The sequence below is a fragment of the Equus quagga genome, chromosome 11 (assembly GCF_021613505.1).
Source record: "Equus quagga isolate Etosha38 chromosome 11, UCLA_HA_Equagga_1.0, whole genome shotgun sequence".
Lineage (NCBI taxonomy): Eukaryota > Metazoa > Chordata > Mammalia > Perissodactyla > Equidae > Equus > Equus quagga.
Window position 1 is genome coordinate 80,428,484 of NC_060277.1, and position 23,596 is coordinate 80,452,079.

At 43.8% G+C, this 23,596-nt stretch overlaps 1 protein-coding gene across 3 annotated transcripts in view; it reads left to right on the top strand.

Annotated features, from left to right (window-relative positions):
- Positions 1 to 23,596, top strand: part of ACACA (acetyl-CoA carboxylase alpha) — a 271,848-nt gene that overhangs the window by 239,314 nt on the left and 8,938 nt on the right. For all 3 annotated transcript variants that reach the window (XM_046675864.1, XM_046675867.1, XM_046675865.1), the window contains 4 exons: positions 4,582 to 4,759; positions 7,037 to 7,149; positions 19,726 to 19,880; positions 20,577 to 20,747. In XM_046675864.1, coding sequence (XP_046531820.1) covers positions 4,582 to 4,759; positions 7,037 to 7,149; positions 19,726 to 19,880; positions 20,577 to 20,747 — 617 coding nt within the window. The remainder of the gene's footprint in view (positions 1 to 4,581; positions 4,760 to 7,036; positions 7,150 to 19,725; positions 19,881 to 20,576; positions 20,748 to 23,596) is intronic.

Here is a 23,596-nt window from a genome sequence, read left to right on the forward strand (position 1 = left end):
GCTACATCCATTTATACATCACTTAAGACAAATAAGCTTTGGGGAAGATAGAGATCAGTGTGAAAGTAGGAAGGGAAAGAACATCTGCCTTTCATATTTACATACAGGTCAGGATGTTTCCTACATATTATCTCATGTAAAGGGACCTAAGCTGAGAGTCATTCCATATCCCTTGGGGAGATGTTTGCAGTTTTGGTTTCAATACTGGCTGGGGATTATGCAGGGAGGGAAAATAAACAATTATGCCATCCCTCAGTGCACACAAACACACAGCCAGGAGCCGACTGCACTGTGGGTAAAATGACTCCAAAATTGTGTGTAATGAGTAGGAAAAGATTAGAGACAGCTCTTGCTATGCTGAAAATTGACATTAGTGGAGGGAAAAAAAAACTCTTTACTAGTCGGCCTAGGAGGTCTAATTCGAGCAGTAAAAATATAAATAAATAAATAAAAGCATGTCAAGATGGTATTGGTGCTTTTTTTCCAATGAGTTCTATCTGGCCGGAAGGCTATTCAGCATAATGCAAAATTAAATTATAAAAACTGGCTGAATATTTAGATGGAAGAGCCATTTGGAAGCAGTTTATTTAGACGAACCGGCAATGACCCACAACAGGGAGACATCAAGCGTGAAATTTACTAGAAATTAGCACCAGGGTCCCAGCCTCAGCATGAATAGCTTGATAGGATGCAAATCCCAGTGATATTAAGCTGCCTCACTGCTAGTGCTACAGGGTCACTCTCAGTTGGCTTTTCATGTTATACTTATTATTTTTTCCTGGGACAGGTTATAAATAACAATAAAAAAACATTTATTGAAAACTTTAACTGGAATGAAAGTCTATTTTAAACTCTCTGATTACTTGGATGTAGAAATACAATGTCAGCTGGCCATAATGAACTCACAAGAAACATTATGTGTATGCGGTGTGTGTATGCCTAATGTTTACCTTCAGCTTCTCACACATAATCTCGCCTCAAGCCAGTAAGATCCTTCTAGTTTCTAGATGGGGCACTGTGGAAAGACCCTGCCACCCTGCTCCCTTGTTTGGTACATGTGGATGCCACGCTTTATCCATGTTGTGTAACAGTGAAGGCCCTGGGCAGGGGTGGTGCCTGGGTGCTGAGAACATACTGTGTGATCACCGTTCAGGCAGATGTACTTTGCCCAGAATACTCAGAAAGCTCCAAGCTCCCGCCTCTTCAGTGAAGAACCTATCAGTATTTTCCATTCATTTCTCGGGGCTGGAGAATTGACAGTCAGCATATACATAGCTCAAAAATTCACTAGACTGATTGCTGGCCTAAACCCTGGGAGGCCCCTCCTCTGCTACTCTTGGCTGTGCTTTTGCTTTGTTTCTTAACTGTGAAGGGATTTCAGACAAAAGTATGTCAGATTGTTGCCAAGTGCCTTTCAAAATGGTGGTTTAGGGCAGCTGTGATTCAGAATAATGTCATTTGTGGAGTTTGTGTGTAGATGTGTTTGTTTATATTTGAATAGCCTTTGTTGCTTTTTGGGTGTTTTGGTGAATGGGTTGTGGTCTCTTGGTGTTCCAGGTTAGATGGAAGCATTGTTTTCAGTCCTAAGCTTGTCAGCTTTAATGAAACTTGATGCCACTTTTCTACTCACAGTCTTGGGGCCTGAAGGTAATTGTGTGGCAGTTAGCTCCAAGCCCTTCACATAGCTGGTATTGTCATCAGTACCCTTTCTGACATTTCGGAACATCCCAAAAAAACAGGCAAAATTTAGAAATATTCATTTATTCAAATCTCTTTTTTGGTTTTTATTTTACTCAGTCATTGTATCAGATGCTGGAAAGGTTGCCCCAGCCTCATGCTCTTTCCCAGCGATAAGAATGATGAGGTAAGAATGAGGTAGTTGGGCCTGGCCCGGTGGCGCAGTGGTTAAGTTCGCACGTTCTGCTTCTTGGCGGCCCAGGGTCCGCTGGTTCAGATCCCGGTTGTGGACACGGCACCGCTTGGCAAAAGCCATGCTGTGGTAGGTGTCCCACATATAAAGCAGAGGAAGATGGGCACGGATGTTAGCTCAGGGCCAGTCTTCCTCAGAAAAAAGAGGAGGATTGGCAGTAGTTATCTCAGGGCTAATTTTCCTCAAAAAAAAGAAAAAAAGAAAAGAATGAGGTAGTAGAATGTGGACTTTAGAGCCAGAAAGATCTGTATTCAAGTCTTATCTCTGCCACTTACTCACTTATTTAAGCCTCAGTTCACACATCTGCACCTTCAATATAAGAAGAAGATTCTTTTTCTGATGATTAAATGGCTTGTATGTGTGTATATGTAATCACACTCTCTGGTACGCAGTAAGCTGGCCATGATGATGAAAAAGAGGGACCAAAGTCCATTCCACAAAAATAAAATGTACACATACTCAACTTTATGCCAAACACACTATTTACATGTACTATGAAATTAAGTTTTTTGAATTAAATAAATGAGAGTACGTTTTAAATAAAGTCCCATTCTTTTTGGAAGCTGGGTCTGTTAATCATGGTGCAGAGGCAGATTTTGATGTAGATATGCCTTTAATAAGCAGAAGTGAGTGAAGAGGTTGGAAACTTTGTCTTCCTTTACCTCTAACTTGCTTTTTTCTTTTTCGTGTAGAGTGACTTTTTTGGTGCTGTTTTCTGTTTTACTTTCTCCTTTTATCTGTGCCTCTCATTTCTTCTCTGTGCCTGATACCATTGGGCCACGTCTTCCTGTTACTTTTTCTGAGACTGTACTCTTGGCAGCACTGAAAAATGTACTGCTAATTACACAATTATTTTATTATGTAGCACTGGTTGAAATATCCACTAAAGAATTAATTTAGTTAAAATAATTTGAACTGAGCAATTATTTTCATAACCACAGAATTAGCGTTAAGCGCTTAAAGTCCTTTATTCCCTGCTCTTCATACAGCAGTTGTGTAATTAGCAGTAAATTTTTTTGGTCTTTGCTTTCCTCCCAAAGGAATAAATGTCTTTGCTCTGATCATATATGCAGAGTATATGACCATACACATTCCACATAGAATAGGGAGTTTTTCCTGGAGCAACTTCTGAATTTTTGGAATTTCTGAAGTCTTCACAGACCAGCCAGGGAGAAAGGAACATGCCTTGCAGTGTACTGTGCTCACTGATGGCTTGTATATAGAGAGCCATTTTCACTTTGGAGAAGGTGGCAGTTTAATTTGTCAGTAACTATGCTGAAAACATTTTCTATTTGGTTTGCTTTAAACTTACTGAAAAATGCTTCTTTGCTTTGGATTTCCAGAATTGATTTATTCCAAATTGAGATCCTCTCTTTGATAGGAAAGTTTGAACACAGCTGAACCTGTTATTTGGTGTTTAAAAAGGATCCATTGTGGTTCCACTGAAATACTCATTAAACTTCTGGAATCATAAACCTAAAACTTTAGCAATATTTAGACTTTAGTGAGCTAGGAAATGGGAAGAAGTCATAGATTGTTGGGAAATAAATAACTGATCCTGCTTTCCAAGGACTCACGTTATTTGTGCATCAGGAGTCCCTTTTCTTCAGGTTTCTCCTGGCCTTGGAGGGATTACAAAGTATACTCTTTAGCAGAACAAAGAGGTGGTTCCTCTTTTTATATGGGCTATGTGGTATTTCCAATAAATACCTAAGCATTTTAAATTTTTTTTCTCTCATTGATACCCTAATAAAAATGCAACTGTTAAAGACTTAATTTGTTTTCCTTTCTTGTTGTGTTCTTTCCCAAGTATTTATGTGCTCATTCATTCATTCATTCATTCACTCAGCAGATGCTTACTGAGGACTAACTATGTTCCAGGCACTAGACAGGACACTGGGGATACAAAGATGAAAGATGCAGTTTTTGAAGATAAATTTTTTGGTTTTGGTGACAAAGATTGGCCCTGAGCTAACATCTGTTGCCAATCCTCCTCTTTTTGCTTGAGAAAGATTGTCACTGAGCTAACGTCTGTACCAATCTTCCTCTATTTTATATGTGGGACGCCACCATAGCATAGCTTGATGAGTGGTATGTAGGTCCACGCCTGGGATCTGAACCCACAAACCCTGGGCTGCTTAAGTGGAGTGCACACATTTAACCACTACACCACTGGGCTAGCCCCGAAGACAAAATTTTTGAAGGATCCATTTCCATTAGCTGCACATTTTAAGAGCTTATCACATGCTAAGTATCCTGAGAAGAATTGAAAAGAGCCTAAATAGTTCCTTCCTTCAGAAAAGTTAATGTAGTGAGAGAGATCACATATTGACATGAAAAATACTCAACATCTGTAGAGCAAGTGTGAATTAATGTGGTGAAACCTGAGTACAGAAATTCAGGGAGGATATAAAATGGATATGCAATCCATACGGCCTGCACACTGTATCTTATGAAAGACAGTACACTTCTCTTATGCTTGTGAAGATTGTCTGGAGTCTTGAACCCCCAGATCTGTCACCTCTGGCCATGAGCATCCTCCTCATGGAGGCACAGTGAGCCATATAAATACTGTTTTCTCTGTGTGCCATGATGTGAACAATGTTTGGAAGCCCTGTTTCATGATTTCTGATTTGTCTTGTTCTCCATAGATATGTACGACCAAGTGCTGAAGTTTGGTGCTTACATCGTGGATGGCTTACGGGAGTGCTCTCAGCCTGTGATGGTTTACATTCCTCCCCAGGCCGAGCTTCGGGGTGGCTCCTGGGTGGTGATTGACCCCACCATCAACCCCCGGCACATGGAGATGTATGCTGACCGAGAAAGCAGGTAGCACTCTTTCCTTATTTCCATTCACCGCCTCTAAGGATCCTCTAGCTGTTGGTTTCCTCCTGGAGAATGTTATAACCAAAAGAACTTTATTTGAATATGTCCATTCCCAGAGAGCTTCAAAGTCAGAAAAATAGGCTTTCTAAGTAGAGTCTACTGGTATGAGAAAGAAACCAGGCTAGAGTCAGGCTTTTTCAATGTGGTTCCCCCACCCTGGACTCTTTTACCACAAAGTCCTCTAAACCAGGCACCCCCAAACTCAGAGATCTCTCCTTCTCTTGTTCAGATATGCCTGTTCACTATCTCTTTCTTAGGTGTGTGGCAGAGGGAGCTTTAAGCTAGTCAGAGTGGAAGGACTGAATCGTTAGTCTGGAGTTCTAGGGTCTTAACCCAGCTCTGCCACTGACTGGTGAGGAACTTGGATCAGTCCTCACTCTCCCTGACTGCTTCTCCTTGTCTGTAGAACAAGCTGAGGGATCACTGAGGTGCACCACAGCACCTGCATTCTGTGGTTCCAGACCAAGGCTTCTCCCTCAGAGTCCAGTGTCTCACTCTGGCATTTTAGGAGACTGGGACGACACTGTGTTTGTAGCACCCAAAGTACTGCAAGAGAAAGTCCCAGACTTTTGTTGGGAAGTGGTACACGAGAGTACTTAAGTAAATAGATCTAATCCAGCTTCCTTTCGTAATCTGTTTTCAAACCTTTCCAAAGTAGGTAAATTTCACGCCATATTTCCTTGACATTTTCCATGCCAATTCCTACATCCAGTTGTTTTATTAGAGCACTTGTGTGTCTCTTTTCCCAAAAACCTCAGCCTCCCATTTCAAAACCTGCTTAGTAGAGTCCAGTAGTTTTATTGTCAAATCCATAGGCTAGCATTCTGTATGTAGGAATTTATTATTTTTAAGTCCTAACCTAGCCCCGATCTGATGTCAGATCAAAGACAGTTCCTCTGCAGACTTGGGAACAAGACTGTCTGGTTTCAGGGGCTGGCTCTGAGGCCAAGTGGTTAAGTTTGCACGCTCCGCTTCGGCGGCCTAGGGTTCGGATCCTGAGCATGGACATGGCACCACTCATCAGGCCATGTTGAGGCGGCGTCCCATGTGCCACAACTAGAAGGACCACAACTAAAAAAATATACAACTAAATACTGGGGGGATTTGGGGAGAAAAAGCAGAAGAAAAAAAAGATTGGCAACAGTTGTTAGTTCAGGTGCCAATCTTTAAAAAAAAAAAGACTGGTTTCAAATCCAACTCTGTCGCTTGTTACACTTAGACATGTCTCTTAACTTCCTGTACCTTAGTTCCTCATCTGTAAAATGAAGGTAATAGTACCTTACCTCGTAGTCTATGTAGACTGGGCATAGGATTATTGTGAAGATTGATATGTAAGCACTTAGAACAGTGCCATGCACACAGTAAGCATTAGCTGTAATTTTTTTTAAATGTAAAAGGTGGCCCGGCCTGGTGGCACAGCGGTTAAGTGTGCACATTCTGCTTCTGTGGCCTGGGATTCACCAGTTCGGATCCCGGGTGCAGACATGGCACCACTTGGCACGCCATGCTGTGGTAGGCGTCCCACATATAAAGTAGAGGAAGATGGGCATGGATGTTAGCTCAGGGCCAGTCTTCCTCAGCAAAAAGAGGAGGATTGACAGATGTTGGCTTAGGGCTAGTCTTCCTCAAAAAAAAAAAAAAAATGTAAAAGGAGTTTTTTTTTTTTTTTTTTAAAGGTGTTTAGGGTAAAGTTCCTGGTAACAGAGCATTATTAGTATGCACTAGAAGTAATGCGGAGACCTTTCATTTTCCAGCAGAAGGCAGAACATTTTCTCTACTGCTTGGCCTGGCCTAGTCTGTCCGAGTCCTACCAGCGGACTCACCAGCATCGACCCCTCATTGTATGGCCCACGTACTGGAGGTTGTTCCCTACCACTGCGCCTACATCATCATTTTTTTTTTTCCTGGAAAATAATGGATTCCTGTTACCCTTGTCAGCTATAGGTGGTGGAATCTGTATTCTTCTGCCTCTGAGATGGAAGTAGCCTGGTGTGGTAATGAGAATTATTTTAACTGCTTTTTGCCAGGCCTTTCTCATACCTCACTTAGACACTTCTCTGGTGCCTGCTTCTCCCCCTGGGGTTACTTCTGTGAACCATGGGTGGGCAAAACCATAATGAAGCTATTTCCTGGTCCACAAATTGTAACTGGCCTCATTCTGTAGTCTCCTTCCTTTAAAGTGCCTTTATTTTTATTTTGTTTTCTTTCTCTCTGATCTAGGGGCTCAATTTTGGAGCCAGAAGGGACAGTAGAAATCAAATTCCGCAGAAAGGATCTGGTGAAAACCATGCGTCGGGTGGACCCGGTCTACATCCACTTGGCTGAGCGATTGGGTATGTCTGCTTGTCCTCCTGGCAAATCAATGAGCCATTCAACTGATTTGTAATGAGTGCATTCATAGGCCAGGGGAGGAGGCACTGAAGCATTTGATCAAATTCATGATAATCTTTATTTACTATCCTCTATATGGTAAGAAACCTAGTAGAATGAAATAGTGTGTGTAATAGGAGGGAAAGTGGGCTCTAAAAAAGCAAAAGTCACCTGATTTTTCTTCTGATATTTCTTTACAGTTCAAATAGCCCATCTTTCTAGGCTTGTGGATGTCCTTGTAAAGAATGATTAGCTAGAAGTTGCTGTTGGGGGCAGGCTAATCAGGCAGAGAATATGCTAGACTTAGATGTCCTGTCTCTACTTGTCTCTTTGGACAAGCCAGCCTCATTTCTGAGGGATGTGAGTGTCAGTGTCATGGGATGGAAAAGCTGGAGACTACCCAGGCAGTGTTGTGGGGCCACCCTGAGCTAGAGAAATGGAAGTAGAGACTGCACTGTGTGCTTCCAAACAGAGGTTGCGGCAGCCACTGCCTTGGAGCCTCTGCATTGGGTGCTTCCAGCCATCCTCCGTTGCTCGTTCGTTTCTGGAGCCCTTGGAAGGCACTAGCAGTGTGAACATAGGACTGAACCATGGGAGCCCTGTGTTGAGTCCAGAGTCTGAATGAATTTCCGAGTCTTTTAAAACACTGATTTTCCGCCAACGTCTCCCATGGAGCCCCTTACTATGTTAGTAAAGATAATTGCTTGAGGTTCTTTTGTTTGCTGGTTTGTTTTGATTTTTTCTAAAGGAACAGAGATTGTCTTTAAAAGGTAGTGAAACGGTGAATGAAAGGCATAAAGAAGAAATGCTAGCTCATTTATGTTCCAATTAGTAATTTAATTAATAAAGTACCATTTGTAGACTCTTCATATCCTCACCATCTAAAGACACAAGAACTTCTGAGTGTTTGCCTGCACATCCTGGCGTTTGGAGCCCTGAGCCAGGTTGCCTGCCAAACACAGTGACTTGGGTTACAATAAACCGTATTTGTGTCCCATTGTTTGCCATTAGCTAACAACCACCAATAACTCTAACTCACCACAGCCTGATCCTTTTATGGGAAGTACACACATACAACAAGAAATTGGCAGACTTGTTTCTAAAATCTATTGCCACCCAGAATTGTTGTGGGTTTTTTCTCTTTCTTCTCCAAAGAGGATAATTACTTCTGACCAACACCATACACTTTAATTAAAGTAACTGCAGCTCAAGAGCAAGTTACTCACAACTGTACAGAGAGAGAGCTCTAAAAGCTTCAGCCACTGATAAGCATCTCACTTAGATGGCTCATAATTGCTCCCAGCATCCGGCAATCGTTGCTGCTGTTTTTACCACTAATTCTGTACAAAGGCAGCAGTGCCACAATTGCAGGACACAGTGAATTGCATAATTTTCTCTCTTTTTTTTTTTCTTTTTTTTTTTCTTTTTTTTTTTTTCTTTTTTGCTGGTTTTCTTTCTGGCCAATTTAAAATTTGTCAAAGTCGGTCTTCTTCTGGATCACTGCCCTTTGATATTTCGCGCACTCCATTTGCCACAAACAAGCCGCAGGGCCGCAGTTCATGCTGACTCTAGCAGAAGCAGAGAGAGCTCCATTTATCTTACACTGCCTGCTGAATTCCTACTCATTAACTGGGGGTTCACTGCCTCTTTTTAACCCCCCAATGGCTGTTATCATCCCTTCAGAGTAACTGGGTGGTAGGAAGAGGGATCCTCTCTGACATCTGTTTGCAGAACGACTGGATGGTGAGGGGTGTGGGGCTGAAGCTTCTTTCTCTTGAAGGAAAGTGATACCACTCCCGTCTTCACCCAGCGCCTTTTAGCTTTTGAAACACAGGAAGGGGAGAGGGAGGAGACTCCCAAGTGATGGTCGTTTAATCATTTGTTACAAATCATCTCATTATCAATTTCCTATCTGCATTGAAGAAAACCATATTTATTTAACCTTGACCAAAAGGGCACTAGAGAAAGAATCCTTAGTCTGCTAAATGTGAAGCAGGCTCTGGCCCAGGGCAGTGTGGGAATATGAACAGTAGATCTGGAATAAAATAACTGTACAAGACTTGGTTATGTTGCTTATAGATAAACTGTTCAACTTCTCCAAACATCAGTTTCTTCATCTAGAAAGTGGGGATAATACCCCCACCTAGCTAATGTGAGGATCAGATGAATGTGCGTTTGCTTTGAATCTGTGAGGCATTTTTCACACATGGGGATTGGCATCGTTTCCTTTCTGTCTTAATCATTAGAAGAAGCAGATGCTGTATTTGGCATCGAGCATTCTCTGTGGCTGAGGTCCGCTTTTGGAGCAAGTGGTATAGGAAAGGAAATGAGAAACCGCAGTGGTCTTGTCCCTCAGGTGTTTGCATCTTTCAGGGAGATCCTACACACCTGGGCATGTCTGTGACACCACAGATGAGCAGGGATGTAACAGAACATGCTGTGAACCCAGCTCCTTGTGGGTTCACGTTAGCTTTTGGCTCCTTTCTCAATGCCTAGAACCAAAATACCAAAATGCTTTTTCACAAAGTGGGTGAAAATGACCTTATTTTCCAGATTGGGAGTTTGAGGCAAAAAGAAGAGTTGGTCAATCATCCAAGATACAAAGTAAATGTATGTCAGAGCCCAGATGGAATTCTAGTTCCCTGTGTTCTACTTTTCTTAGGATTTCCCCAGATTTTACCTCAGCTAAATACTGTGCCTGATCAAAATTAAATAAGAATTCTTTCCCCTTGTGATCTAAAGCCAATTCCACTGAGAAAAATCTGATTTAGGAGAAAGCCTGTGGGAGTGGCTGTTATCTTGGGTTCCCAATCTCTTCCCAAACCGGCCTCTGCACTGGGGAGCATGCTGTCGTATCACTAAAGCAAACCACTGCACAACTGATTGACTGTATTCAGAAACAGAATTACTGTTTATTCTCTAAGGATAATTAGTAATATTTCATTTCTTAGCAGGTAACTTCATCTCTTTCATAATTTTTATTTTTAAAAAAACGCCTTTTTGTCATTTTATGTAGTTAGTCTGGGTGAGAGATTATTCATTACTGGTTTGCAGTTCTGTGAGTATGACAGCGAGTGTGAAAATGGTACCTACATTGATTCCTGGCAGAGCTAAAGGGAAGAATTAACCCAGAAAGAAATGTGGTGTAATCCCCATTACCAGAGTCTTGCATTGTTGGACCAGTCCTGACCCTGGATTCTCAGAACTAGGGCTCAGTAGAGTCTGTGCAGGGAGGTGAACATCCTACCTTTCTAGTTGGCTTAAGGAAATTAAATTCCTTCTCTGGAATTGGAGCCCCAGCCCTCCAAGGCCTCTTTGTGTCTCTCTGACGTCCTTCTACCTCCTCACAGAGCCAGGAGCTGGGAGAGTGGCTGTGGAGCGGGACGGCCTCCTTGCCTGGCCTCTTGAGTTGCTGTGACCTGAGGTCCCCTCCTGGATCCTCAGCCTCCTCTTGTGTTCAGAGGGAAGTAACAAATCAATTTAGATAGAGAGAGAACTGTCGAGCCCTACTGTGAAGCAATTGTAAGTTCCCCACTGTCCTTCTCCCTTAACACAAAGAACACCCGGGCAAATGTGCCCAATACTGGCACTTTATTCTGCTCCAGACACACATCTTAGTCATGGCCCTGTTCCCAGGCAGCCGGGCAGCCTGCCATGCAGCACCTCAGCTATGCCCACGTGGATCGTGCCCTGGGAGTGACAGTCTGACAGGGGCAGAGGCAGCACTGGCTGAGCACTGCTGCTGGCCCTGCGAGGCCTAACCAGCACCCAGCATGCCTTCTGGCCTGAGGCACCTCAGGTGCAGATAGAGTATTGTGGCTGCAGGTGAGGACAAATGTGTCTGTAAAAAACTTTGGGGGCTGGCCCTGTGGCCGAGCGGTTAAGTTCACACGCTCCACTGCAGCAGCCCAGGGTTTTGCCGGTTTGGATCCTGGGTGCAGACATGGCACCGCTCATCAGGCCATGTTGAGGTGGCATCCCACATGCCACAACTAGAAGGACCCACAACTAAGAATATACAACTATGTACTGGGGGGATTTGGGGAGATAAAGCAGAAAAAAGAAAACTTTGGGGACCAACCCAGTGGCATGGTGGTTAAGTTTGAATGCTCCACTTTGGCGGCCTGGGGTTCACAGGTTTGAATCCTGGGTGTGAACCTGCACATCGCTCATCAAGCCATGCTGTGGTGGCATCCCACATACAAAATAGAGGAAGATTCGCACAGATGTTAGCTCAGAGCCAATCTTCTTTACCAAAAAAAAAAAAAAAAAACCAAACACACACACTTTGGGAATGCCTTCCTCCCAGGCCTTCTATTTAGCAGCCAGGATAACAGGAAAAGGACACTTCCTTGGATTAAGGGGATTCAGGGGTTAAGCTGCTTTTGTAGTAGAGGTGATCAAAGTATCTGAGCTGTGCATGTTTTTCCATCTCTTGTGTCCATCTTCAAGATATCGTAAGCTAAGAAAAGCCAGAGTTGCTTATTTGAGGCAGAAAGCACTGTCCTTACCTGGAAAGTTAAGCCTAGGAAAGAAAGAAGTTCCAATACCCGTGTCTGGGAAGTGGCTTCTGGCCTTCTCACCTCTTGTACATGGAGTATCCTTACTGGCACCGTGGCCATCCAGACACTGGGCTCTGTGGTAGGTAGGCCAATGAGAAACAACATAAGTTTTTCCATAATGAAGGTAGAGATGATGGAATCATGTCTTCTCCTTAAGTTAGCAGCAGCTTAAAACCTACCTCATCACACTCATTCAGAAGCTCTTTGGCTTGGTGCAATTTAGTACAATAGTGACCACATCTGGGAAGAAGAAGGGGTCGTTTTGGTGTGATCCGGTACTCTGTGTTAAGAAAAGCACCTGGGCTTGCTTCTTCCCAGGAGGCAGTGATTCACAGTTCTGTCAGGCTGGAGAGACCTGGCAGGCATTTTGTTAGACTGAACTTCAGCTTCTACCTGCCTGAAGTCTGTCATCAGAATATGTCTGAGAGAGCCTGTTCCCCGGTTGGCCACAGCTAACCCAGATCCCTGTTCCTCGACCTGCCAGACTCAGGGGAGCAACTAAGGGAAAGAAAATAGTAAAGACTGCAAGGCTTATTGCCACTAGAATTCAGAGAATTCTGTGCTGTTTCCTGACTCTTGTGTGGGATGTTGGCATGGGAGCACAGGGGACAGGCCTGCAGGGGGGTAATATAATTTTTACTCCTCTTTGGAAATCTCTGGGTTTACTATAATGATTTTAAAAAATGTGAACAGCAGAGCACTAACACCATTGCAAGGAACCTTAGGGTTAAACATCCCTTGAGAGAATTGCTGTTAAAATCAATATGCAAATGCAGTTGTATTTAGATAGGTATGGCCCCCTTTGAAGAAAAGCAGATATATGAAAATGGGATTTTGAAAAAAACTAGATACATTGGGAGAAATTATTCCCATTACAAAAGGATTATTTGCTTTACCAAAGGATTCACTGCAGGGTTCCTTCTAAATAGCTCCCTTAACGCATTTAAAACAGGATCTGATTTACGCAGTTTTTCAAGAATGCTTTTGTATAAGAAAGGCACACCTGTTATGGATACAGAAATAGTTTTGCAGGGATTTTTTTCACCCTCTTACTATCTTTATAGAGAAATTTCTTTCAACATAGAAAATGTGATTACATAGATCTTTTAAACAACTACTTATGTTTGTACTTCTGAATCTTAATAAGATTCCAGTCTTTTTAATGCTGATTTTTCAGTCTCAAGGTTGAGGTATGGTGTGTGTTCTTACATCTGAGATTTTCAGGAGCTTAGTAGGGAGGGTGGTCCAGTCCTTTTCTTTAGCTTCATAAGTATTTAACCAATCAAAGCAAATTGCTTGCTTAAGAGAAAACTTTAACATCATATTCTTTCATAAAACATTCGTCCTATTTGCCAGATTAGGGTTGTTACATAAATGAGAAACAGAGCTCAAAAGAGGAAAGAGATTTCTGCAAGGTCACCTAGTGCCTTTGGCTGAGTAGAGTGTTTCTAGCCTATCAATCTGGTTTTTATTCCAAACTTCGAAGGTCTCACCCTCCTGCACAGGGTGTGGTCTGCTCATCCTCAGGGTCAGGCTCCTCCTCTGGCCCTCCCTTAGTGTCATGGCGGGGTGCAGAACACCTCCTGCTGCAGAAATCAGCTGTCTCCTTGGGAGCTTCTCTTCAGCTTTGACCCCATGGAGGAGAGATGTGGCTTTTCATTATGTCCTGGCCCTGGGAACACCTGACAGGCTGCTGCTCTCTGGACACTTGTGGGTCAGTTTAACTTGTTTCATTTAAACAGCATGGGCTCTGAAGCTAGCCTACCAGAGCTCAAATCCCAGCTCCACCGTTTCCTGGCGTTGTAGCCTGGGACAAGTGACTCACTTTTCTGTGCCTCAGTTTCTTCATCTGAAGGTAGTGGTCTTTTAGGGCTGTTGTGAGGATTAAATGAGATGAAAAGTACTTAAACAATCCTCCTGGCACATGGTGACATCTCAACAACGTCAGCTCTTATTTGATCAGACTGGTAATGCCTCTTCTGTATTTAACACTTTACCTTAAAACTTTTTAATTAAAGCTTGAATTTTTAAGATTTCATGGGGACTTTTTATTTGGGGAAGGAAGGAATGGGAATAATCTACCTCTCTTTCCCCATTTCAGCCTTTTCCTAAAGTAGGATTCTAGAAAAGAATGACTTTTCTCTCTGTAGCATATTCTTAAACACACACACACACATGCGCGTGCACCCCTACTTGCTTTCCTAAAAACCCTGAGGCCCTGCAATCTGGCTAGGAAAGAAAGAAAACCATTCCAAGATATTTAATTGTACAGGGAGCTTACAGGATTGATCGAGAGCTTAGCTTTTCACAATAGTCCAGTGAATAAGAAATGCTCCTGACAAACGATCAATGATAGGATAATCACTCTTTATCCCCGTCCTCATTCTTACCTTCTTTCTTTCAGGAGAACAGGGTTCAGAAGTCAAAAATCTTTATAGATGCCGCTTTTAAATTAAGCAGAAAATAGACATTGACATATTTGTTAATCTCCCCTAAATCATTACCAGGGCTGGCTGCTTTGCTGTACAAGGAGAGAGGGGTCCTTGGTGTGCTACAGAAGGGTCTAACTAGCTTAAGAGCAGCCTTTTATTTTTAGAAAATAAAATTTAGAAAACCCTTTTCTTTCCCTTCCTTAAAACAAAGTACACGGGGCTGCCCCGTGGCCGAGTGGTTAAGTTCGTGTGCTCTGCTGCGGCAGCCCAGGGTTTCGCCAGTTCAAATCCTGGGCGCAAACATGACACCACTCATCAAGCCATGCTGAGGTGGCATCCCACATGCCACAACTAGAAGGACCCACAACTAAGAATATACAACTATGTACTGGGGGGCTTTGGGGAGAAAAAAGAAAAAAATAAAATCTTTAAGAAAAAAAACAAAACAAAAAAACAAAGCACACAAATTCTTGGCTTTCTCATGTGCACTTTAAAATAAATACATTCTCGGGGCCCCATGGCCTAGTGGTTAAGTTCAGTGCAGTCTGCCTCAGCAGCCCTGGTTCGGTTCCTGGGTGCAGACCTACACCACTTGTCAGCAGCCATGCCATGGCAGCAACCCACATACAAAATAGAGGAAGATTGGCACTGATATTGGCTCAGAGTGAATCTTCCTCAGCAAAAAAATAAATAAAATACATACATTCTCTACTTCGTGTTTTTCCTTGCTTTGACACTTTTTTGAGGTAATTCTTGAACTGCAATCAGAGGCATTACTGAACAAATCAAACAAGGTGGCCTTTGGAGGAATGCTTTGTGATCTTCCTAGTCTCAGGAGGGCCAGGGCATTACAGGTATTTATTGTGTTATTCTTTCAAAGCTCTAGAATAGCTTAACTGGGTAGACAAGACCTTTGTTAGTCCAGGAGCCAGCCTCCTCTGTCTGTCCCACTTGGTAAGGGCTTGTTCACAGAGTGCTCTGCTAAGCCTGTAAGTCCGTCCCATCCCATCCCTGCTCCCCACACCCTGTACCCAGTGCTGAGCTGTGCTCTTGACTCCTCTCTAACACAATGGCCCAACTCTCCAGCTGATTGCTCTTTGCTGGCCACTGCCAGGATACCTGCTTGGCCGCCTTCACTACCATTTACTGTGGAAGAACACAGGCTTTGAAGACAGCCGGACCCAAGTGTAAATCCTGACTTTGCTACTTAAGAGCTGGATGCCATTTGGCAAGTCACTTTACATTTTAGATGCTTGGTTTTCTCATTTGTAAAATAGATACCCTGCCTGTAAGGTTGGGTCTTATAAGGATTAGAGATGATGTATGTAAAGCAATTTGGAAAAAGCTCAGTAACATGGAGGTATTCAGCTTGGTAGCAGTGTTAATAGCTGACCTAAGTCTGAATTAGTGACTTAGGAGCTCTGTGGTCCTGAAAGCATTGAGTGTGGTGCCTGGCACGTAGTAAGTGCCCAATAAATGGTGTGTAGTGCACATATCTATATGTGTGTGTACCTGCCCAATGTTGGTTGTTTTCCCAGAGGGAGAATGTTGGAAGGGTCTGGAACTCCCTATTAGCCATATCCATGGTCTTGCCATCTCTTGCCCCTCAGCAGGGCTGTGATTCCACCTACTGTTGTGTTAGTTCTTGATCTCACAATAACAGGAGGAGCTACCTTAAATCTTGGGTCTGACCTACAGAATGAGAATTATTAGAGACATCGTCTTAGTCTCAGTTGTGGAATGGGCCTAAGGTGGAACTTCAGCTTTACCAGCCAGGAGTCTGCCATCATCATTAAGCCTTTTCTGAAATTAAAGGGATCCTGCTGCTGAAGCACTTGTCCTCTGCCCCACTTAAGCAGGGAAAGACAATGTAACAGTGTTTGGGAGTCACGCTCTTGCACTTGAGTCCCTGCTCTGCCCCTTTCTAGCTTTGTGACCTTGGTAAGTTACATAAATTCTCAGTGCCTCAGTTTCCTCACCTGTAAGATGAGGATAAGAATAATACCAACCTTGGGGCTGGCCTCATGGCCAAGTGGTTAAGTTCATGTGCTCTGCTTCAGCAGCCTGGGGTCGACCAGTTTGGTTCCTGGATGTGGACCTACACACCACTCGTCAAGCCGTACTGTGGCAGCATCCCACATAAAAGAACTGGGGTGACTTGCAACTAGAATATACAACTATGTACTCGGGCTTTGGGGAGAAAAAAGAAGAAAAAGGAGATTGGCAACAGATGTTAACTCAGGGCCAATCTTCCTCAAAAAAAAAAAAAGAATACCACGGGGCTGGCCCCGTGGCCGAGTGGTTAAGTTCGCGCGCTCCGCTGCAGGCGGCCCAGTGTTTCGTCGGTTCGAATCCTGGGCGCGGACATGGCACTGCTCGTCAGACCACGCTGAGGCAGCGTCCCACATGCCACAACTAGAGGAACCCACAACGAAGAATACACAACTATGTACCGGGGGGCTTTGGGGAGAAAAAGGAAAAAATAAAATCTTAAAAAAAAAGAATACCACCCTCATAAAGTTGTTGAACGGATTAAACCAGGTAATAGATATAAAGCACTTAGAATAATGCCCAGCGCCCTGTGAATTATCAGCTTTGATTACTGATTATATGCACTGGGGAGCCAGGAAAAACATTTGTTTTAGTTTGGCTTATTTTTTTAACTTTCCGTTTGATATAATTTCACAGAAAAGATATAAGAATAATACAGAGGACTTGATGCCTTTTTCTCAGATTCATCCATTGTTAACATCTTGTCCCAATTGCTTTATCACTTCTGCATGCTTATGTGCATGTGCTAGCTCACTCTCTTGCTCCACATGCATACACATTTTCTTGGAACCATTTGAGAGTAATCTGTGGACATCATACTCCTTTAACTATAAATACTTACTGTGTGTTTCTAAGAACAGTCTTTCTCTTATATAACAACAATACGTTTATCAAAATCGGGAACTATAACATTGATAGAACACTGTCTAATCCATGATTCATATTAAAACTTTACCAATTGTCCCAATAATGTCCTTTGTAGCTTTTTGTGTGTGTGTGGGGGGGGGGGGGCGGCAGATTTGAAATCTAATCCCAGACCACATGTTGCAATTTGTTGTCAAGTATTTTTAGTCTTCTTTAATCTGGAATAATTCTTTGGCCTTTCCTTGTCTTTCATGATCTTACTTTGTTTTTTAAGAGTACAAATCACTTTTTTATAGCGTGTTCCTCAATTTGGATTTGTCTTATGTTTCCCCATGGTTGTAGTCAGATTATGCCTTTTTGGCAGGAATATTGCAAAAGTGATGTATGTCCTTCTCAGGACATCATCTGAGGAGGCACATGGTGTCAGTTTGTCATTTTCTTGGTGATGGTAACTTTGATTACTTGTTTAAGGTTTTGTTCAGTAGGTTAATCCACAGTAAAGTTACCATTTTTCCCTTTGTAATTAATAAGTAATTTGTAGGGAGATACTTTTAGACTGTGTAAATATCCTGTTCCTCATCAACTTTCATCCACTAGTTTTAGTATCCGTTGATAATTCTTGGCAGAATCAGTTACTGTGATGGTGGTAAAATGATGATTTTTCTAATTCCATCATTCCTTCTACGTCTATTAATCGTTATCTGCTAGAAGGGAGAGCTTTCCCTTCCCTTCTCCCTCCTTTAATTATTTATATCAGGGTGGATTCACATTTTCTTACTTTATTCCATAAATATTGTCTCTGATAATAAATATCATTATCCTATTTTGATAAATTTGATGCTCAAATTGTCCCTGATTTGGCCAGTGGTTGGGTTTAATTGTCCCAAACTGGTCCTGTGTCCTTTTAACATGTCCCAATCATTTTTTGAGTGCTTCCTTGCTTTTGGTGACAATACATTCCAGGCTCATCTTATATTTTTCCTGCCTCAGCCCTGGAATCAACCATTTCTCCAAGGAGTCTTGGTTCCTTTTAGTAGAGAAGGAAAAAATGTGTGCTTCCTTGTCAAGGATGTTATAACTGAGACATCTCATTTCAGAGGAGACAAGTCGGCCCTCCTCCCATAAGTCCAAGCAGATCCACACTAGAGTGAATGGGCCTTCATCTTACCCCACACTGTGAGGCCCAGTGCTGCCATGCTGTTTCCCTGGTTTGGAAAGAAGTCTGCTGAGGTGTCAGGGGCCTAAAGCAATAGGTTAGTGATTGCCCTCTTTGTGAAAGCCCAAGAAAAGATGGCCTTCAGCATTCTTCAACAGTTTTAAAGTAATTATGAATTTAAAAAAATAAAAATAAAAAAAGAGGTGGAGTTGGGTGTCCAAAACCCTCATAAAAATGAAACTAGATACTCTAGTTACATCCCTGTTCTATTAACATGTGTTTATGTATAATACTTATGGCCCACTCAGCAGCCCGAGACTGTTCATGGCATATGATTCATAGTGACATAAAAAGCAAGGCCTGTTCCCAGACAGACATGCTTGAAATAGACCTTTCTCTTCTGCATCCCATCACCTGTGGTCATGTATTTATTTGTCAGCTTTGGTGACAAAGCACTTCAGATTGTCCCCAGCACCAGGGGCTATCACCTATTGCTCCTGCATTTAGACTTACTCCTCCTTACTAGGCAGGCAGCTAAATTTTCAGTATTAATTGCAACTTCCATTCTGAGAGTAATTAGGAAAAAAAGCACAACGTAGCAGCATCTGTACTGGGACACTGTAGATTGGGGTTGGAGAAGTGGTCCTCCTTGTTATAAGGAATTTCAAAGTCTCCTATCTGTTGAGTGAGGATACTGTGTGCTTTCTAAGCTCAGTAATCCAAATGGGCTTTGTGAACTGCCTTTTTCTTTTCTCCTCTTTCTTTTCTTTTAGCCCAAGAACTAGAATGTCTTTGTCACTGTGGTCAGGGGTTGGTTCTGGCAGAAGCTGCCCAGGTAGGAGACTAGGGGCTGGCTAATCCACTGAGCTGGCATAAGACACACAGATCTGGCTCTAATTAGATTGGATTCTATTAGTTTCAGGTTAAAAGTATCCAAAGCTGAGATTAGAATCTGTGGACTAAAGCAGTTTACAACTTTAGGAGTCATTTGGAGCCTTATCAAGGTGGGTGGGTGACTGGTGTGGACACGAGGAAAGAAGAGCTGTTGGTTTGTGCTCAGAAGTGTAGGGGATGTCCACACTCGGAATACTCCAGTCGCTCTGATGCTGGTCAGCAGGGCATGGTCATGGTGTCCTTCATGGGAAAGGCGGGGCCTGGCTGTCAGTCAGTGAGATGATGAGAGACACAGGCCCCAGGTGGTTGTTTGCACCTGCTCAGGGAGAGGCCTGGGGAAAGGGACTCACTCCCGTGGCTGCTTTCATAATTGTGATCTCCACAGGGAAAGGAGGAGGACATGTTGGCTCCCCATGGCAAGGTAAGGACAGGTCTGGCATCTCATGGAGTCCAGTTACTCAGCAAAGAGGTGGCGAAGACAATGGAGAACAAGGTCACAGAGGGAGGGAGCTGCTTCTGGGCAGAGAGATTCCTGGTCACCACAAGGCAGGTCTGATGGGCAGGTTTATTTAATTGCAGGCACCCCAGAGCTAAGTGCAGCTGAGCGGAAGGAGCTGGAGAACAAGTTGAAGGAGCGAGAGGAATTCCTGATTCCCATTTACCATCAGGTAGCTGTGCAGTTTGCTGACTTGCACGACACACCAGGCCGGATGCAGGAGAAGGGTATTATTAATGTAAGTACAGTGGTTGCCACTTCTCCTGACTTGTCAGAGACCCTCGAGTGAGCAAGTGTATGTCTCGTGCACACAGGCTCACAAGCAGGGAGCTGTTAGGGCTGGATTAGAACAGCTTGTGCAGATCAAACCATTTTCAATTTTTTTGGAGAGACTTTTCCCTTTTTCTATATCCATCATCATCCTAAAACAACTTAGGATTTAGGTTACCATGGACTTCTCAGGAGGCAAGCTCCATTTTACTGGTGGGAAACTGAGTCACATGTGCCTCCATTGGGGACAGCTGCCCAGGTGGTCCTCAGGCTGTGGGGATTACTAGTGTCAAGGTTCCAGCAGCAACTAATTCACTGCACTGTTTGATCTGCATGCAAGGTATTTGAGCCATCTGCTCAGAACCAATTGCTCCCTCTCTGGTTACCTGGGAAGTCACAGCCCCTTCCCCAGAACATTTCAGCCAAGGGTGGGGTTAGCGTTAGCCTGGCCCAGCCCTGTGCACAGTGCTGTGGTCAGCAGAATGTCGGGGCTGCTTTCTGAACTGGGGAGACATCTCCAGGGGCTGGGAGCTCGCAGCCAGCTCAAGTCTCTGAGAGGCTTACTGGAGAGTAGGTTTTTGTGCCTGTAGAGTTCCCTCTGGACTGGGCACTAAGTGGGGATTAGAGCTGGGGAGTGACTAAGTTTATTCTTGTCTGTATGTAGGACATCCTGGATTGGAAAACATCCCGTACCTTCTTCTACTGGCGGCTGAGGCGTCTCCTGTTGGAGGACCTGGTCAAGAAGAAAATCCACAATGCCAACCCTGAGCTGACTGATGGCCAGATCCAGGCCATGTTAAGGCGCTGGTTTGTGGAAGTGGAAGGGACAGTGAAGGTAGGTGGGTGCCCTCAGAGGAGCCTTCATGCTGTGCTCCGTACCCCCACTTGAGGACTGCAAGGCTTGTTGTCCAAGAGTCCCCAGGCCTCTAAGGGCAGGAGTAGAAGGGAAGCATAAGGCCTAAGCCCTGTTTCCTCCCCTCACCATAGCACGTCATGATGGCTTACTAGAAGAGGTGGTAGGGCATTTTTTGCAGGTCATTCATTCAGCAAACTTTTTTTAATACTTACTACATATCAGACACAGCATTAGGCCCTGGGGACATGGCAGGGACAGAGGCACACGTTGTTCCTGTCCATACAGAGCTCACCATCTAGAGGGGGAGAGATTGACCAAGAGGTCACACATACAACGGTGAGGCTGATGTTAAATAGAGCAAACCCAGGAAGTCATAGAGCACAGAGAAAGGACACCTGACCCACTGTTTGGGAAGGGGGAGGAGAGTCTGGGAAGACTTCTAGAAGTGATGTCTCAGCAGAGACCTGAAAACAAAGTAGGAATGAACCAGAGGAAAAGATTGGAAGGAGCTGTGGGAGGAATGTTCTAGGCAGAAGGAACAGCATGTTGCAAGGCCTGATAGCAAGAATGTTGTGCATCTAAGGTACAGCAGATATTTCCGGATGCCTTGGAGATTGGGATTGTGCATGGCCGTGGGAGCTGTGTTGAGGGGTTTGGACTTGGTCCTGAGGTCTGTGGAAACTTAGCAGCAGGGTGACCTGCTCTGATTTGTATTGTTAGAAAAACCACTCAGGAGATTATGTGGAGGGTGGAAGTGAAGGAGGCAGGAGCAAGAAGCCTAATAGGAGGTGATAGTAATTTAGGCAGTAGGTGCTATAACCGCAGCTAAAGATCATCTGATTTCAAATCTGAGCTGGAAGGAAGTGTCCACCCTGCCTGCAGGGAACTATGAATCTGGCATCTTCTTGAGGTGATCTCACAGAGATGGCACATGCCTTGGAGCAGTGACCCCGCTGAGATGGTGTCCCTGGTGCTGTCGCCCCAGAGCTCAGGATGGGGTGGGTCTGAGGCCAGGACAACCAGACACCAACATGAGCACCAGCATTTGCCCTTGGAATTGTGGGCTGCACAAGACAGTCCACAGAAGCATAGGAAAGAAAGGCTAGAACTTTTATTTCTATTTGTCCTAAGAAAAAGAAAGAAATTAACCTTTATTAGTAGCTGGTATATGGATTAAAAGTAAATCACATATGTCATATATACATCTTACAGAATATTGATAGTATGTGCTGGAAATATATTTCTCTCTTTTCCTGATGGCTCTGTGATCAAAAACATTTGGTGACTAGGTTAGAGTATTGAGGGAGGGCTGGATGGCAGGCACTCTAGCCTCTTCCTGGGAACTGTTGCCTGAAGTCTCTGCTGACTGTTCTCAGGAAGGAACCCGAAGATTTACCATCAATTTTAAAGTCAGTGAATCAGGATGCTTCTAAGATTCACTTTTGTGTTAAGTCTACCCATTTCTTTACGACTGAAAAGCTCTGTTGGATAAATATTTCAGGTGTGCAGTTGGGGAGCGTAGACTTATGCACCATTTGGTTCAGGTTAAGGTCAGTATTTGGCATCATAATTGAGTGAGACAATTCTCTCAGTGGCTACTGGCAGGTTCTAGTGGAAGTTGGCATTGAAAGTCACGCAAGTGTAAAATAAGAGGTTGTTCTCCAGTTAAGAGTGGCCGGCTAGGGTAAATGGAGTGTGTGTGTGTGGCCAGAAGAGGCCTGCACTGCCTTCCTACCACATTAGTCACTAATGGTCTTGCAGGGCCTCAGTAGGCACAAGGATGAGAAGGAATAGCTTCCCTCCAAACATGAAGTGAGTGGATAGTCCCTTCAGTTGCTCCTTAGCATCCTGCTCTGGGGTGCCAGTGTGTCTGGAGAAATAGGTCATTGCCATGTCTTACCAATGGAGAGAACGGTTGACTGTATGTGCACAGACTCCTGGCTGGAAATCAAATGCGGAAGACAACCCCAGCCCCATAGCTCAGGAGGAGGCTGCCTGCGTTATTGGGAACCAACTATGCCCAAGAACTGAGGCTGTTTCCCTTGCCCCCATCTATAAAAGGCGGCATTCTCCTAAGCTCTTAGTCCAGCAGGACTGCCGAGGAGAGAAAGGGAGGGCGGGTGATCCTACGATGTGGCTTTGAAACCTCTTTCCATGTTCTGCAGGCTCAGCAGGACCTCGTTTAGTGTGGGGTGGAGGATAAAATCAGCAGCACCCTTGAGAGAAGGAAGTGTTGCAGTGTTCAAAGCCCTCCGTGCCACCTCTGAAGGGCTGACAAGGAATCTGCTGTATGTTTGGGAATGTCTGAAGACCGTCGCTGTTTTTGGTCCTTCAAGCAGTGCTAGATACTGTGTGCTGTGTCTCTCAAGTACAGAGGCTGGCTGAGTCTAGACCCTGGCTTTGCACCACGAAGTGACCCTCTACTCCGTATTGTGGTTACTGTAGGCAAAAACGTTCAGTGAGAGGCAGCTATCAGCTGTGCTGTGTGTTCTTTTTTCCCAGAGAATTTGTTTTTTTAATCTTAATCCTGAAAAAAGAGATTCTGGTACAGAAAATTTGAAGACACAGTGATGTTATATAACTGAGCAGTGTAATTCTTTTATTTCCCCTGGAGGAATCTGTTACCATGAGTTATGGGATTCTGTTTGAGTCCCCTGAGACAGTCCTATTGTAGGAAATAGCAGGGTTTATAGTTCATAGTTTCACTGCAGGCAGAAGAAAAGCATCACTCCAGCTCCCTGAAAAAAATAACAAGAACTTAGGTTTAAAATGGGTCATTTCATGGGCATGTTTTCTCTCTTGATTCTTAGATCCACAGTTTGAAGTGT